Source organism: Lissotriton vulgaris, unplaced genomic scaffold (assembly GCF_964263255.1).
Source record: "Lissotriton vulgaris unplaced genomic scaffold, aLisVul1.2 SCAFFOLD_325, whole genome shotgun sequence".
Taxonomy (NCBI): Eukaryota; Metazoa; Chordata; class Amphibia; order Caudata; family Salamandridae; genus Lissotriton; species Lissotriton vulgaris.
The window spans coordinates 1,298,846-1,316,964 of record NW_028243553.1 but is presented as its reverse complement, the minus strand read 5'-3'; the positions used below and the strand labels follow the sequence as shown (position 1 = coordinate 1,316,964).

The 18,119-nt window shown below is 43.6% G+C and overlaps 1 protein-coding gene across 1 annotated transcript in view; it reads right to left on the bottom strand.

Moving 5' to 3' along the window:
- Positions 1-18,119, bottom strand: part of LOC147668304 (talin-2-like) — a 1,432,932-nt gene that overhangs the window by 207,532 nt on the left and 1,207,281 nt on the right. The window contains exons 42-44 of the mRNA XM_086948621.1: positions 13,795-13,927; positions 9,166-9,267; positions 7,834-8,004 (exon numbers count right to left, since the gene is read on the bottom strand). Of these exons, the coding sequence (XP_086804747.1) occupies positions 7,834-8,004; positions 9,166-9,267; positions 13,795-13,927 (406 nt within the window). The remainder of the gene's footprint in view (positions 1-7,833; positions 8,005-9,165; positions 9,268-13,794; positions 13,928-18,119) is intronic.

The following is an 18,119-nucleotide window of genomic DNA, read 5'->3' as shown; positions in this document are numbered from 1 at the left end:
AAAGGGGTTAATTAAATGATCAGTCAGTGATAAAGTGTGATACAAGAAATGCAAATATCTTTTGACAAATACAAAGACACTTTATTCAATCTTGCTATCAACAAACAGATGCATTACTTGTTGAAATCCATCTTTTGCAAGACAATATTTAACTACCAAAATCATACAAAAGTACAAACTACATTCGTAATCCACACTCATACCTCGAACAAACACAAAAACATATGAAAAACATTTGTAACACTAATACAAAATACATTATTGAGTGAAGTTTTTGTCATTTCTTCAAACAAGTTTTTGAAACTACATTACGCTATACTTAATTCATAGCCCTCCAGGTGGATGATACACCTTTCATAAATATATTCAAACAAGGGGTTTAATTTTCACAAACTATATATGCCTCAAAGATTTGTGTAAATCTGTTGAAAGGTTTAACCAAGCCACTCTTAGCCTAAAGACTTACGAGAGCCTAATGTGAAGGCACATCACTCTTCCTGCTACGCCTCCAGTGAATCCACCTTTGCTACATTTGCTTTTGAATGATTATGTGACTTTAGAATATTGCAAAAAACTGATTTGCTGTCTCAACAGCTTCTGTTTTCATGCCAATGCCTCACTACGACCAGCCTCATGGATGTCTGTTGCGATCTGTAGCCTAGCCTTCTGATTGGGTCCCTCTGAAGGTCCACCAGCCAAAGTCGGCCTTCCAACCCATGTGGTGATGCACAAAGCAGAGCCTGCTTATCACATGCCGCAGGCTGTCTGCCTGGAACCACATATCCAACTGCAAGCAGACGGAAGGATATCGGCTCAAAGGAACAAATTGTGTACCAGTTCCTGCTGATTTTATACACTTTAAAAAAACTTCTCCAAGAAGTTTCTAAGCTACAGTGACTGCATCCACACAGACACGTGGGTAGAATTCAGTCACTAAAGACATCATACACACTAATATAAAGTGATAAGATGTCGCCTCAGGTGGCGCAATACCCTGTGGGGATAACAACTCCCATTCTGGAGAGGTATCGAGACCACCTGCAACATCCAGCCCTTCACAATTAGGATCCAAGGCCACAATTTCACCTTCTTCCAAGTCCTGAGCTTCTCCATACAAATATTGCATTTCCTAAAAAATCCTCCGAGCCTCTCTTCTAGATTTTGTCTTCGGTACCAGCGTTGGTGGCACCAATATCAATGTTGGGGACTTCGGTAACAATGCCGGCGGCTGCTCAGAAGTTGGTGGAACTGAATCCGATTGACACAGCACTAGTTCAGATCCAGGCGGAGCCGAAGATGGGTAATACGGCACCGGAGACTCTCGCCTCAATTCTTCCACTAGCAACAGCACTATCTGTCTTGGTGTCGGCGGAGGCCAGTTCACCGGAGTCTTACTCCTAAAAGGAGCCAGCTGGCAGTGTGCCGGAAAGCCTCCTAAGGAATAAGGGAGAGGACCCATGGGACCAACCAGCGCACCAGATTAAGTTGCAGTCCTTGCAAAAATGGCTGAACATAGCATTCAAGAAGGTCGACGGATCAGAGCCGGGTACACCGGATACTCCTCTTGTATGGGAGGCACAGGCGAGGGCGGAGACTGCGAAACAACCAGATCCAAACCTGGCTCAGGGTGTTCAGGAGTCACCACAGCCCTTGGAGTAGAGGGCAACGCTGGATCCACTCCTGAAATTGGAGTTGGAGAGTTATCACCTCCTTCACCACAAGACCTTAGAGAAAGGGACACTGACTTAGGTGAAACATCTCTTGAAGAGCAACGTCGAGAGCCATGACATAGCTTCTTCTTGTGCTTTTTTCTGGACGACTTCAAAGAGTGGGGAGACTGCCACTCTGACCGAGGTTGGGATCGTCAACGACCTCTCTTCCCCTTTTCACCCGTGCCATAAAGAGCTTTGCCTCCCATTCCTTCAAGGCCTTTGAGTTCCTCTTTTGACATGACAAACATGCCCTGTCATTGTGATCGGAACTCAGGCACCAAAAGCCATTGTTGTGCGGATCTGTAATAGGCATTTGTCCATCCAATTCCCTGCACGGCTGTAATCCGGACTTCCTTGGAGGAGACATCTTTACTTGCAACAGCGCTGCACCTGTATAAAAGGAAGACATCTACAATATGGAGAGCACAGAAAAAACGTTATGTGTCGAAGGTGCAGAAAAAAGGGAACTGATATCAGTATGCCGACGAGGTATTCTCATGCATCGATGAGGTCACGCGGAGTGTGTGCAGAGCTGTGGCATGTGTCCTTGTCGATATGGGAGAGCTGTAAAGAAAAGTTTCAGTGGAATACTGGCGCATTTGGATATTCAAATAGTGAGAAATCCACATGTAAATGTATCCATCATAAATTTCTATGCAAATAAAGAAGCAAGTAGATAAAATATGTGAAAGTGTCAAAAACATCCATACAATAGATGATGTTATGGGTCTTGATGGATCAAGTATATGGTCATGATTGAATGGTACCTATGGAGGTTAGACAATTAAGATTCTCAAGATTATTATGATAATTTTTGTCATTCTCTTGTTGATTCAAATTCTTTGGAGGTTAGTTCTGCAGTACCTCAATTTCAAGTCTTACCAGAAACAACAGCACTTCCTCGTCCTACTCAATGGCAATGCTAGATGACGAGGAATATTATGACTGGAGGTTTGATTACAGGGCTTTGGTACAGCATGAAAGAAACACAGAACAGGAAATAAAGAGATTAAGGAAAACTATGTAAATGTGCCTTTACAAATTCGATACCAGATTCCCAAAAGTGTTCCCGAAAGGGAACTTCAATATTTATTTCTAATATTTTTCCATGAGGTCATATATGATGTAAGCCTGCCTACTCATTTGGTACATAAGGATTTTACAAGTCTCTGCCACCCTTTTGATAAGAGCTTGACATTTTTGAATGTCCTCTGTTTATGGTTTGAGATGAGGAGAATCAATATAATCCAAAGATGAAGTTCTTACATCTTCATCAACACTGTAATTTCTGTTATTGCGGTAACTCTCACTGTACACCACCCTTCGCTCCTCCGAACTATCCTGTGATGATTCACATGGTATAAAGAAACTCAATAGGTAGAGGTGACACTATAACATTAATGGTAATAGAAAGCTTCAGAGTTGAAGTGGAGAAATAGGAGGGCATTGCTCATTTTCTTCCTTCTTAAATTGATTTGCTCAGTCAAATCTTATGCTTCCATTGATCGGATGGCTGCTAACTATGATGAAGGTACTGTGGTCAGGTGCCTAAACATCACAGAGGTTAGTGTTGTAGGCAAAGACAAAAAAGCAACCCTTTAAGGATGGGAAAAGACAACATTGCAATTTATCCCCATTGGAAAGAGGAAAGTTTGTTTTCTGTGTGATGTGAAAATTCCTTGAACGCGATTCTCGAACTTGAAAGCGGCGAAGACATAACTTGCTCTTTGTTATACGTTATGTTATGTTATAAGGGTTTTATAAGTGCTCGTACACCGGTTGGTTTCATGGCGCTGATTCTAGGAGATGCCGAACCTGGTGCAGTTTATTCATAGGCCTGGATGTACAGCCATGTTTTGAGGGATTTTCTGAATCTCAGTAAGTCAGTACTTGACCTAATTTCCAAGGGAACTGTATTCCATAGTCTGGGAGCCAGAGTGGCAAACCTGCATCCTCCTTGTCGCTTCAGCTTAAAGGTAGGGATTGCCAAGAGTTGGAGGTGAGCCGAGCGGAGGTTGCGTTTGGGGGTGTACCGTGATATAAGGCTGTGGGAATGCCCGCAAAGTTGTTGTAACAACAATGACAAAAACACAAAATACTATTGAATATAAATTTACAAAGAATTCGTTTTCTTAGAGTCTACTTGGGAAAACTGGCACTATGCTGGAGCCTGGCTGTAGTTAGACAACCTACCTCAATGGACACATCTTTAAAACAGGAATAGATTTATTGCGTTGTATTGTTTGGAGCTTCTAATCTAAGAACAAGGATTGAAAATGCATTCGGTTTCGCCTATATAATTAGTAAAAAAAAAATTTACAGGTAAGTTTTAAGTTGCGGACCAGTTGTGCAATATAGGTTAAAGAACCCCTGTAAAAGTGGTATGACTTTTTTTTTTTTAGAAAGGCAACATATTGTGAAGTATCTGGTAGGAGCAGTGGGCAGAAACCACATGAAAGCTCGGCTCATTTTACTTTGAAACAACCATCAGATGCCCCTGCAACTCGATGTAGAAATAGGAGGTAGGCCACTTTGTTGAGGAACGACAGACACAGGGAGAGAGCTGCTGAACAGTGGCATAGAGCACTCCTGGGAAGAGGGCTGCTCAATGGGGGCATAGAGCGATACTGGGTAGAGGGATGCCCAATGGGGACATACAGTGCATGGGGCATAGAGCTCTCCTGTGAAGAGACTACTCAATGAGAGCACAGAGCGTTCCAGGAGCAGGATCCCTGGTTGGGACATCCAGACTAGAAGAAGGTGCTTCCTGTGATAGCTAAACTGAAAGGAACCCCACAGAGGTAACTTGGACTGGAAGACAGTCCCACTGGCGCAGCTGGGGCAGGAAGAGCGCCACATTAAGTTTCTTGCAGGCTTAACGAGTACCCCAGTGGCAGCCCCCAATGGAATGTTCCCCTGGGGTGCATTGTAAGAGGGAGCCCCACATTAGGCATCGCAGGGTAGAAGAGCGATACATTGCAGGATTTCGGAGTGTAGAAGCTCCTTCACTGATGGCTGAGGCTGGAAAAGCGCTCTATGAGGATAGCTTGGACTAGAATACTGCCCCGGTGGGTGCACCTGCGTACAAGATGGGTGGGCGGCTCTTTGGTTTTAAAGAGAGCGCCCCGCCGGGGACCTCAGAGATGGGAAGAGGGCATTCACACCTCACAATCCTGCTGGGTCGTTAATAACATATTGGCAACGAGCTGTGTCCCTGTGTGAAATTCTGCTGGCGGCTTATGAGCACTGCCCCAAACCTCATGATGCGGTCAAGCACCTGCTGAGACCTCCCTAAGAGAAACCTGGCTAACACTGGAAACATGTTGCGGCACAAGGATTAAGTGTGGTGAGGCTGATTAAGCGCCAAGAGGAAAGCGCATGTCTCGAGCGCAGCAGGCTAGAGTATTTCTCGTTGCTGGTGACTGCTGGCTGTGCCGTTGTATGCCCATGAGCGTGCTGTCAGCAGCAGCCTTAGTTACGTGCCAGACAGATGCCAGCTTTTGGACAAGGCCAGGCTGCACTATATGTCTGTATTTCTGACATGTAGTGCCCTGTGTGAGGAAGTTCTACCAGGCAACATACCGGCGTGGAGGAGGAGCAACGAATATTATCCGGGTTGGTGGGTTTGCTTTCCCGTGCAACATCAATCTGGGAGAGCATTTACATGCAGCGTCTGGGCATAGCGGTGACTTCTGACTTGAAGCATATGGAAGTGTGAGATGTTCAGTCGTGCAATATTCTTTTGCTCTATTGTAAAGCGACCTGTAATGTCCGCACTATATAAAAACACATAAATTAATACACTTTGAGGCTTTACGAAGGCGCAGCTCAGGACTGAAAGCCAGGCCCGGAGCAAAATGTGTTCCAGGCCTTGTCGAAAAATAAATTAAAGAAAATAATAATGGAGCCGACTGTAGTGTAGTTCCTAGTTTCCCACTAGGCCCTGCGCATTGGAATAACATAAACAGTAGTATCGACGTGGAACTGCTTATATTCCAGGCCTCCACTGACTATGCTAAACTTAATTGGGTTGTGTTACCAACTAGCTCAGAGGTCACTGGAAACTTTCTTCTCTGCATAGGAAGTGATCAGCTTCCTTGGCACAGACAAGAAGGGATTCAGCTTTCCAACAACCGTGCAACATGACAACTTTGCTCCTCAGATCAAGAGTCGATCTCTAGGGTCGTGTGAAACAATAGACATAGATTTCACTCAGTCAGTCTAGTGCAGTTTACTTTCACAGTATGTAGAGAATAGAGAGACGGGCGTTTATCAATAAAGGGTTAACATTTATTGAACAGTCTTTCTTCTCGTACAAGAGAAATGTATTGCCACAATTGCAATAACTGTTATTATAAAAAGTACGTACAGTAAGATAAGTATTGCGAAATAGAACTGTAAAAGCATTGATATGGTTTCTTAGCCATACAATGGTTTAAAAGTAATAAAACATATATACAGTCATATATACATTAGGCTAACATACTCAACTGGTGCTTCTAACTAAGCCTACCCCAGTGTGCCTGACCTAAGCCTAACACGTGAAAGGGGAGTAAGTAAGTAGCTTAAGTTAAGTTGGTTTTGCCAAGGTTTGTTTCAAGAATTCTCGTCTAAGGGTTTAGTCAACACCATACCTCTGAATAGAATGATGGAGGATTGGTATCTCCTTCAGGGGTCTCTCTCGATATCCCAGTCACCCGCGAGGGTAAACCGGAAGCGCCGGGACTGGATTTCTCTGCACGAGAAATGCAGCGGCTTCTCTCAGCGCGTCGAGGAAGGAGGGGTGACAGCGTCCGCGGGCAGCTGGGCTGGATGTCTTCGCAGAGGACGGCTGCTCGGCTCCTCAAGCGTACTGAACCACAGTTCGCGCTGTAGCGGCGATAATGGTAATCAGTAGCTTCACCACCACAGGATAGCAGGCTGCAGCGACAGATTCGCTCACAGCTAACAGCTCACAGCTTCGCATTGCTTAAGGCAACGTTGGTAATATTTATACCTGACAGGTGCCGGGTTTGACGCAAGTTTGCTGGACATAAGACGTCAATTAAAGATGTCACTAGGAAGTGACAGTTATCAGTTGCTCATTAGAGTTCCATTACTAATCAAAACATAGCAAGCGGGGATTTCCAGGTTTGCTAAGTTTTTATCTTGATGAAGAACTCGGAGTGTTATCTAGGAATATCAGATAGTGGCTGCTGCTCTGTCATTGCACTAATTGGTCGCAAAGGAAGTAGCAGAGAGTCATGCTGGAATGTGGCTCTGTTCGTGTGAGGCCAGAGATGACTTTTCAGAAAATCGCACTTGAACGGTTATGCCAATATAGGGAACAAATGGTTTTATGGCCGAATAGGGGCATAAGGTCACAGTATCGATCAGGAACCTAGATAAGCACGCAACACGACAAGCATGCTTAATGTGCATGCAACCTGGGGGAAATGATTATGTAAATGCGTTGTGCAGGGGAGATTAGGTAAACAAGCGCTGTGCAGGGAAAACATTAAAAAAAAGTGCCCCAAAAGTGGATGGAAATTACTTTGGTGCTGTAAAGTGATAAGAGAAGCACACAAGAGGAACAACACAAGAAAACAGGAAACTGTGTCCTACAGTCAATAGAAATGGAGGAAAAGTAAGTGTTGAGCATAGGAATGAAAAGCAATGTAAGCAAGGGGGCGGTATGTAAGCCCCTTTTAAGATATGTTTAATACAAAAGATTCCACAAGCACAGTGCAAGGGCTGTACAGACGGAACCTAAACACACCAACAAATTTACAGAAGATTCCCTTACTCAATGAAAGAATCCAGTGTTTCTCTGGTGGAAGAGGAGGATGGGGAGGGGGAAGATGAGAGATATTTGAAAGCAGGTAAATCATTAAGAATACAGTTTTGAAAAACACAGACATTTCTGAAACCCCACCTCCTTATAGATTTTGATTTTTCATGTCACTTTAGTCTACTTAAGTATTTTTTAGGGTTTAAGGAGGGAGTTGTAAATATCAACTCTGTCTTCCAGGTGTTTGGGGTTAAAAATGAATAATAACTATCAGTTCCTTCCACCACACCCTCAATCAATACAATTCTTAAAGGATCTCTCTTGAGTCGCAGAATTTTGACGGTGACCTACTTTAGGGTTTCCGCCACCTTCCTTAGCTGCGTACAGCATCTGCAGAGCCGATTCCGCCAGCGTCTTGGTCTGGTCCAGGACAGTCATCTGCTGTTGATGATCGATAATCTTAGAAACTACACCAACAGCAGCCAAAATCAGGGGTTCAAAGTACTGTGCCAGCTGAGTGACCTGGGGTAAAAAGACAGATAAAACATGTTTTACTAATTTCATGGTAGAAGGCTCAATGGCAAACTCCTGAAACCATCACTTTGTCCTATTTTGTCTCAGGATAAATGTATTGGTTACCGCCATGTAGTTTCGTCACAAAAGGGCCCTGAACGTTTCCTGAGAACACACTCAATAATTAGCAGCAGGCATATACAGCCCCATGTCATCTAAAACAAGAAGTGTAACTAATATCTGATGATTGGACATACAATATATCATTCCTCCGACCGCTTTCCGTGGTACTGATGGATATCTCTGCTCTGACAGTCACTGGTAGCAATAAACTACACTGTTTTTAGATTGGAGTCATAAATAGCTACTTTTATAAACGTCAAAAACCAATCGAATACTTTGCTGCAAATAAGCCCATCATGAATATAAACATGTTATTATGAGCACTCAGTTTAACATACTTACTAAATATAATTTAGAAAACAAGTATCTTGTGTGGATATGTAAATAAAAGAGTGGAGTGGCAGCTCCCACTAAGGCCCGCCTATCATCACCATCCCAGTTTCCTAATATATCCTCTGAAAGACAATTTCAAAGGAGTGAGGGACGCAAAGGCCGTAGTCTTGAGAAAATAAATGTAGCATCCCCAACTTCCGGCTCCTGGTGTCACAGTCATGCAGTGACAAGGGGAGCTATGGGAGGAGGGAAGGGAAAACTCAGTATCTCCTGCAGCTCCATACGATTTTCAAATTGTGGAAGCAAAGTAGTTTGATAAAGCAAAGAGAGTAGCAGAGGCTGCAGAGACTTTGTCCTCCCTCCATGCACAGTTCCCCTGACAACGAATGGTAGCGGCTGCCACGCCTACTTGGTTATGACATTCGAAGTGAGCAGGGACAGAACCCCGCTCCTTGACCACCTTAAAACACTACCTCGCCGCCACATTTTCTGTCTTACCATCACAGAACGTGCCACGACCGTCCACCAGATTTTATTGTAATGACTCTGACTTACACTTATCAAGACCCATTCACCACTACAGTGCCACACCACAGACTGGATAATCCTTTATAGTCTATGTTTTACAGGACCATTTGCATAGTGCTTCCGGTATGCAGGTTCACACATCACGAAATACCAATGGGGCACCATCTTTATCTTTATTCCTTTTACCTTGTGGCCCAACTGGGCTGCTTCGCCTCGTGCAGCTGTTGCTGTGGGATCGACGACGTGTCCAATTTCTTGGACTACAGATGTCAACTGTTCCTGCAATGCCTGGAAAATACAAACAAATTCATTGATAAAGTAGTATTTTTGTACCAAAAAAAGTTTGTTTATTTATAAAAGAAAATGTTGACCTGAAAAAGGTTGACATGTTGAAGCAGCACCAACAGTTTTAATGATGCTTCACTAACCATGTTTTTCATCTATGCCAGGTTGTTTACTGAGCTAAGAACAAAACATCTGGGATGACATTTCCAATATCACTTATGAAAATGTTAATGCCTGGCTTAAAGAGGAGCTAGATCGTATCACCCCCTATAAGAACCTCAGCTAGTAAAAGATTTACACCATCTGCTCCCTGGTTCTTAGCGGACATAAAAACAAAAAAAAGAGGAATCTCTGTGTAAAAGGCTGAAATGTAGTTGGAATACATCTTATGCTGTTGAGGCCAAATGCACATGTAAGGTATCCCTGAAATCCCATCGTAGAGCTATTATCAGACCCCATAAGGAGTTACGTTGCCAAGGGAACCAAAAAACCTTGGGAGCTATTCAAAATGGTGAACTCCTTCCCGTCTTTGAGCGCCCTTCATAATAAGCCCACTGTGTGCGCTAATGTTTGTGTATAGCTGTCAGAGTTTTTCCACAATAAGATTAGAGCTATCTATGACCAGTTCCCCAAGAATTCAGGATCTATGCCTGGCATGGAGGGCAAGTGTCCCTCTGGGCCAATCCTAGCAAATCTTTGTCCTAGATCTCTGGAGGACACTCTACTAAAACTGGCTAAATGCAAGTCTAGATCTCCCCTGGACTAGTGTCCTTCTGACATTCTTAAAAAGGTCTCTTCTACGGTAAACCCGATCTTGAATAGGTTGATTAATTCTTCCTTTGATTCGGCACTAGTTTCTGAGTGCTGGAAACAGGCTTTCCTGCATCCATTACTCAAAGAAATCTAATGCTGACCCCAAGATTTTAAACAACTACAGACCAAGTTCTCGTTTGTCGGCTAGGGCTAAAATGTTGGAGATTCTTGTTAATAGACAACTGACAAATTTCTTAGAGTCTAACTGCCGCTTACACAACTCAAAATACGACTTTATGACTGGATATAGCATCGAGACGGCCCTGCTGGAAGTCTCTGAATTCATTAAAGAGAACCTTGATCAAAGCTCTGCGGCCATGATGATGCTACTAGATTTATCCTCAGCTTTCGACACAGTCTCTCATGATACTCTTCTGGACAGGCTTAGGAACGTAGGGATAGAAATGACAAACCCGCCAGTGGTATAACTCTGATAAAACTGATTTCTGCTTTTTTTATTTGCTAACTGGACGTGAGCTATTGGTGGCCTTTGGAATGGGTACTCCCCCTTCCCCAGCACTAAGTGCTAGGAATCTTGGAGTCATTTTTGACTCTGACCTTTCTTTTGCTCTCCAAGTAAAAATTCTATCAGACATATCCCAGGCCCTTGACACCTCCCTTACGCCGGAGCCGCGCCTCTGTCTCTTGAATATATGGGAGGGTACTGACCTTAATCTTAGACAACAGCAGTGGGTTACTATTGGTACAATGGTGGCCAAGCGCGATATGGCGCAAAGATTGGGGGTGGCGGAAGTACCTACTTTGGCGTTGTGGTGCAGAACAATGGACAAACTGATGCTAATTGAAAGAACTGTATATAAAATGAGAGTGAACCCAAAGATATGGAACAAGGTATGGGAGGCGTGGAATAGATACAGAGGGGACCTGTGTGAGCCACTACCGGAGGATGATGATGAAGATTCGGACGATGAGGAGGAAATGTTTGATTGAATTGAAAGTGTGCTCTGGGGAGGGATCGGTAATGTAACTTTGCTGATGAGGATCTCGTTTTAACATGATGCTTGAGGGGGGAGGGGTACTTACCTGGGTGGTTGGGATCGGCATACTTTATTGACAGCATTTTTCTTAACGCTTTGTGACTATACAACACGGATGAGCCATTGAGTTTGGTTTGGTTTTTCTTTTACAAAAATGAAAAAGTGGACTTGAAAACGTAAGATTTCATGGCTCCGAATACTTTATCCTGATGGCATACCATATCATCTTCAACATTCGCTGCCGGACCAGAGGGTTGTCGGCTGAATAGCTGTGTAATAAGTACGAAATACTGCATTACCATATGACGCGATTACTGCCTAAATGTACTATTGTTGTTTTGATGATAACTGTCAATAAAAATCTTACACTAAAAAAAAGAAGAAAAAAAAACAAATTCTATCAGACACCTGCTTAGCCACCCTTAATTCTCTAAGAAGAATGATATATCTTGATCTGAAGGACACGGTTCAGACCATTTTTTCACGCTTTAGTGTCAACCAAATTAGACTATGTGAACAATCTCTACCACGGTCTGCCTGCTTACCTAGTGCTACGTCTACAAATTGTGCAAAATGTAGTGGTCAGACTGATCCTGAAAATTCCCGCCTCTTAATCAATAAAGCCCTGTCTCTGGCACCTTCACTGGTTGCATGTGGTGAAGCAAGCTTAATTTAGGGCACTCACCTTAACCTTTAGAACTTTGGACCTTGGAGGACATGCATATCTAAGAAGAAAAATTAAAGTATACCTGTCTCATTCTCGGAGATGCAGCAATCAACGGCTACTTCAAGTGCGCAAAGCAGGGACTCGCGTTCCTCAGTCCTGGACTCTTAAATGCCATTCATAGGCTAGCTACCTCTCAAGCAATTTTTTTTTAACTGAAAACTTTTCTTTTTTACTCTGCAGTCTAACTTTGGTTTCGTCTGACGTAGGCCGCTAGCGCTGAATCACCTCTTTGGAGGCAGCGTTGCACTTTAGAAATTGTTTTGCATTTGTATGCCAATATTTCACATCAGCTCATGTTCATTATTGCCAGTTAACCTACCTGAAACTGTACACAGAGTATCACACAATAACTACCCAAGTAAACTAAATAGTAACCCAAATTATTTGATTCTATCAGAAGCAACCTCGGGATATGATGCTGAAGGTACTACTAGTGCTGTTACAAGGGGGTACAGATATGTGCCATGTACATGTATGGACATATCTTAGTTGTATCTACAGGATGCAGAACAGAACACACATGCAGCATCACAAGACAATTACAGACTGTCAAACTATGGATATTTTACTATTCTATTCTTACAGATTTCACCCTCTGTCAAGTAACATCACTACTGATTAATTTAAGTAGTCAAGAAAGTTTGTCAGACTCCAGTATCAACACAGGATCGATGCAACAGAATCATTTATGGTATGAAACCAAGATACTGGCTGTAGTGAACAGCTACAAAATATTGATACTAACTTAATTAGGAAAAACATAACCTTTCAGACATCGAGCCTTGATAAATGTCTACAATAATATTACGTCTATTGTAGAATAGTCTCTAATTGAATTTAAATAACTCACTACAAGAACAGATGTTCAACAAAGCTAACAAATACTATCACAGTAGCCCAAAGCGTATTCATTCACGGACTGTGGAACAGCTTAGCCATCATATCATTCTGAGGTCTCCCCTTGGCATGTTGATAAATCAGCCAATAAAGGGTCTTTTGCTTTCTTACACCACAGATAAAACCTAGGCTTTACCCTAAAAGTGCTAGAATATTCAAGAGAACCACAGTGACTTATCATGAAATTGCACATATCACAATATCAATTAAGTCAAGCGACTGTAAAATGAATATAAGCATCTACCAACCCGCACGCAATGGCCACATATGCTACCTGCACAGCTGCCAGTTTAATGAAAACCAAAAACTGAAATCTTATCTCTCACATATCTCCATCCATCACACTAATAAGCACAGCATCCCATAACGCGATGGCTGCACCTTGAAGGTCCTCAAGCAGGACTAGGAAATACTTTCTAAATAGAATGAAAAACCAAAAGGTAAGACCCTTTGTACCACACACTCTACACATTGTAGGCAAGTGTTTCAGTGTCCTATATACGGGTAGTAAACACTATATACATGTTGCACTACAATTCAAACAACAGATGAATTTTAAAGGCATGCCCACAAAATATTGAACCGGCTTGCACATGTTTACCAGATCTTCGTTGAAGGGTTATCAATAGGTGAACATGGACATGGCCAAATTAATGGACACTCATGGAGACTGCTAACCTTTTCTCTTACATTCTGGATTTGATATCGTTTTACTATTGCCTATTGGAACCGGTTTCTGTCTTCCCCTTACAGTGCCAACTGACATCCCCTAACTCCTTAAAAGAATTATCTGTCCAGCCTCGGACCTTTGAAGTTAGCAGCAAACCACTGGAGGATACTAATATCTTCCTGTTAGGTTTTCCTTAGCTTCGTGCATTACAAGCAGAAGGATGGGTAACACCAGAGGAGGGAAAAAAGGGCAAGAAACGGTACTGAATAATTGCTACCATTGAAGGTATCCACTCTGTTGCATAAAATGTTAAAAGAAAAATTGGGGTGATAAGATAACTATTGCATTAATTTCTTTCATTTTCTGTGGTGGTCTCTTTTAAATTAGGGCAATTACCATAGCTGGCATTTAATATTTGTCCTTACCTCAACAGAGATGTCATCCCTTGTGGCCAGGTTCTGGCTGACTGTTGCAAGAGATGCTTGTTCAATATCCCTGATGCATTTATTTATACTGTCAATTGACTGATCACACTCCCTCTGGCCTGGAGCCTTGTCCCTGTAGTAAAGAAAAAGAGAATACAATGAAGCATGCATTTCCTAAAGTTACCTTCCCTTATGTTAACAGACTCAGATACATAATACTTTGTCAGTACACTTTTTGGCAGAAAAACTGAGATTAAGTCAAGAAAATCTAGGAATTTATCAACCGACATCAGCCTCCAGCCACTCTACACACTTACTGGTGCCCCAGATCCTACTATCCACCCACTAGCTTAAAAAGCTCCCCAACTCCATCCATGAATGTGTACACCGATCCATCCTCGCTGTCCTACTAATAGTCTACTTTATTATTTAGTTATCAGCCAAGCGGATGGGGGAGGGGGGTGAGGAGAATCACATTGTGGTAAAATTAGGACACCACCCAAACCCACAAACCTCTACAACAGGGAAACCTTGAGTCACAAAAGTCAAAGTCACATATTTTTTGCCCAAGTTCCAAATACTCTCACATCCATTTCCAGCATCTAATGGTGGCAGTATAGATATCATCTGTGGATACTTAGAATTCGATTCTCCAAAGCCACTACTAAACTTATTGCAAGAAAATAGTTGCTTTTACAGCCCCACAACCCATCGCTGAGAGGTCTCAAACACAAGGACAAGCAGCAGCCGTCTTCCAATTGGTGTCCAGTTTAAGCTTCTACATAGTTATCAATTTATCCTGCACACTTTTAATCTTTCAGCAGCTTTAAGTGTAATGCCACCTCACTCATCATATACCTATTTGTTACTCAGCTTGCACCCACATCACCTCTGCCAGTGGCTCATCTACCAACATTATCAAGTCTTTCTTCATAATTCCCACCTTCAATAAGCCTGGAGAATAGAAGGGGCCATCAATTATTCCCTATCTTATGCCAACTCCCATCCTCAAGAGCGTCCTAACGAACAAGTTACTTACCTTCGGTAACGATATATCTGTAAGAAACATTAGTTAGTGTTAGATTCCTTACCTTAGAATATCCCCAGGCGTCAGTCTGGATCCGGAAACTTTTGCGTAGCAGTACCCCTGCGCCTCGGTAGGCGTCGTCTGCAGGCGTCCCCTGCGGCTCCGCGTCCGTCGTTGGCGTCGTGCGCCGTGATGACGTCGCTGGAGTATATAGACGCCGCCTCCGCGCGCTGACGTCAGTTCTTTGCACACAGCATTTCCGCGCCAGGAGACGCAGAGCCATGAGAGAACCAACACTGGTGCCATGTAAAACTAGGGCCCTGAAAGGAATGACCTTAACCCTAGGTATCAGTTCGCAGAACGGGGAGGATGGGTGGGTTCGGTAAGGAATCTAACACTAACTAATGTTTCTTACAGATATATCGTTACCGAAGGTAAGTAACTTGTTCATCTGAAAGAAACACGTTAGTGTTAGATTCCTTACCTTAGAATACATACCCCAGCAATACCAACCCCGGTGGTGGGTCTGCAAACCAATACAATACTACACCAGAAAGTCCTGGAGGACAGAACGGCCAAAGAAGCCATCCCTCCGGACTTGACTGTCCAGGCAGTAGTGCCTCGCAAAGGTGTGCAGCGAGGCCCACGTAGCCGCTTGGCAAATGTCCTGCAAGGGGACTCCCCGGCCCAGGGCAGTAGTAGCCGCCGTGGCCCGAGTGGAATGGGCCCTCAGCCCAACAGGAGGCTCCTTCCGAGCCAAAGAGTTGCACGCTTTGATGCAGAGGACGACCCATCGAGAGATGGTCCGTTTACAAACCGCCCGTCCCTTCTTCGCACCCACGTAGCCAACAAACAGTTGGTCATCCACCCGGAACTGGCGTGTGCGATCCATGTAGAATGAAAGCGCACGTTTTGGGTCCAGACGGTGGAGCCGCTCTTCATCCTTTGAAGGATGCGGAGGCGGGAAGAAGGAAGGGAGGGTGATGGACTGCCCGATGTGAAAGGCCGAAACAACCTTGGGCAGGAAAGAAGGTCTAGTCCTCAGAACCACCTTATCAGGATGAATGGACAGGAAAGGAGGTTGGACAGAAAGAGCCTGGAGCTCACTCACTCTCCTGGCAGAGGTGATGGCAACCAGGAAAGCCGTCTTTAAAGTCAGGAGACGGAGAGGACAAGAATGAAGGGGCTCAAAGGGAGCACACATCAGGAACGTCAGAACCAGGTTCAAATCCCACTGAGGCATCACAAACGGAACAGGTGGAAACATGTGAGTGATGCCTTTTAAGAACCGAGTTACAATCGGGGATTTGAACAAAGAAGGCTGATCAGGAAGCCTCAAAAAGGCTGAAAGGGCAGAAAGGTAGCCCTTGATAGTGATAAACAAAGTGGAATCCACTCGAGTGATAGTGATCCCTAGAGTGATGGGGAACACACAGTGTTGTTTAAATGCCCCTCACACACCAACAGGCCCCTTGGTGTCATGCTTCATCATCGGGGCCTTCGCACCCCTCTACGGGATGCGGCGTGCTACGACTCGCGAATACGCAGGAGCACTTGAAGTGAACTATGTGTGGGGGGGTGTGTGTTTAATACCAAGATGTGAGTGAGGTGAGGTGAAAAAAGTGAGTGATTCTAAAAAATACCTGGCACGTGGGAAGAAAAAAACTTTATTAAATCCCCGGCTGGTATTATTAAAATTAAAGTGCAAGGCGTGGTTTTTAGAAAGATACGTATTAGGGTATCAAACCACTGTGTTAAAAGTCAACATGTTTCGGAGGTCAAAGCCCCCTTCTTCAGGACAAGGGTGAATGCACTTACCCTCCCCTTACTCACATGTAAGATGTAAAAGTGAAAAATAAAAATTACCACAATGTGTAATGTTCCTCACAATGTTATATATGTATGTGAGTGTAGTTGCGCCCAATTGGCGTAAGAACCTGTGAAAACAAAATCATAGATAAACATACAGATCTAAGTATCACAGTTTTAAAGGAGAAGAATAATGCTTCTCTGAAAAAACATCAGGTAGCACCCAAAGAATAATTGGAACCTGGAACAAAAATTAAAAGTAAAAAGGACACTACAAACATACACACACGCAAACCAACACAACTCACTGCTCAGATGGAATGAGAGCAGAACAGTGAAGACAGAAAGATCTTACTTAAAGTTCCCAAATACAGGACTTCATGAGCCTTTAACGTATATTGGGGAATCCTTCCTTTCTAATCAGAAACCTAGGAGATCAATATCAGAGATTCAGTAGAGGGACTTAATCATCACAGTGCCAAAACTATAGTATGAAACTGCTTCTCATGGTGGTCTTATAACTCACGGTTACAGCAACAGCTAATCGCCTGCCTTCCCTCAACGCGGCTCAGATGAAGTGAGCTGCAAAGGGACTGGGGCCTTTTTATATGCTTGCCTGTGGGTAATTAGTGGAGATTGATTGAATAATGCAAGCCGGTATATGCCCAAATACGGAGAGAAATCTCCGAGTGTCCGGTTGTGCGCTAGCGCCATACGCTGATCCCCCGCGCATGCGCACAACAGTGCCCGACAGACGCATGCGCGGCAGATCCAGCAAACGCGCCTGCGTCAACGGAGACGCTTCGTAAGAAACACGAAGCTATCGGTGTTATTTAAACGCCTGGGAATGGATGGCGATCGGGATAAAAAAGTCCCGGAACGTGAATACCTGAACCAAGGAAACACTGATAAGGCAAGGAGGCAATTTTGGTCCATGCTCTAATAAAACAGGCACCCTTAACAGCAGGAGTAAATCAGGTAAATAGTGTACCTATAGTATGAAGAGCTACTTTCACAAATGTGTGGAACATACAATAATTCAGAGAGAGTACAACATATATCCACAAATTCGATGGTACCACGTGTAGGACCATATAAGTCCAGCAACATGCATTCGTTGTGTGTGACCATACGTGTACACCAACCAAAAACCCTTTTACCTGAGAAGGTTCCATGGAATGGAATCATTCAGTCCAGTGGTGTCGGTTCCCAACCGAAACACCCACCGTTGTTCTTTTTCAAGGAGACCTATCTCTGAGGGTAGTTGTTCAATTATTGTCCACTGTAGCTCATTCACACAGTGTTGACTTTCGATATAATGGGTTGACATTTTGGTAGTCAGTTTCCTGCACCTGATGTTACTCTTATGTTCGTTCAACCTGACCCTAACAGGTCTGGTGGTCATTCCCACATATTCCTTTCCACATGGGCAGGTGATTAAATAAACTACATTCTTACTGTTGCAGTTAGTAAAAGCACGCTGTTCCCA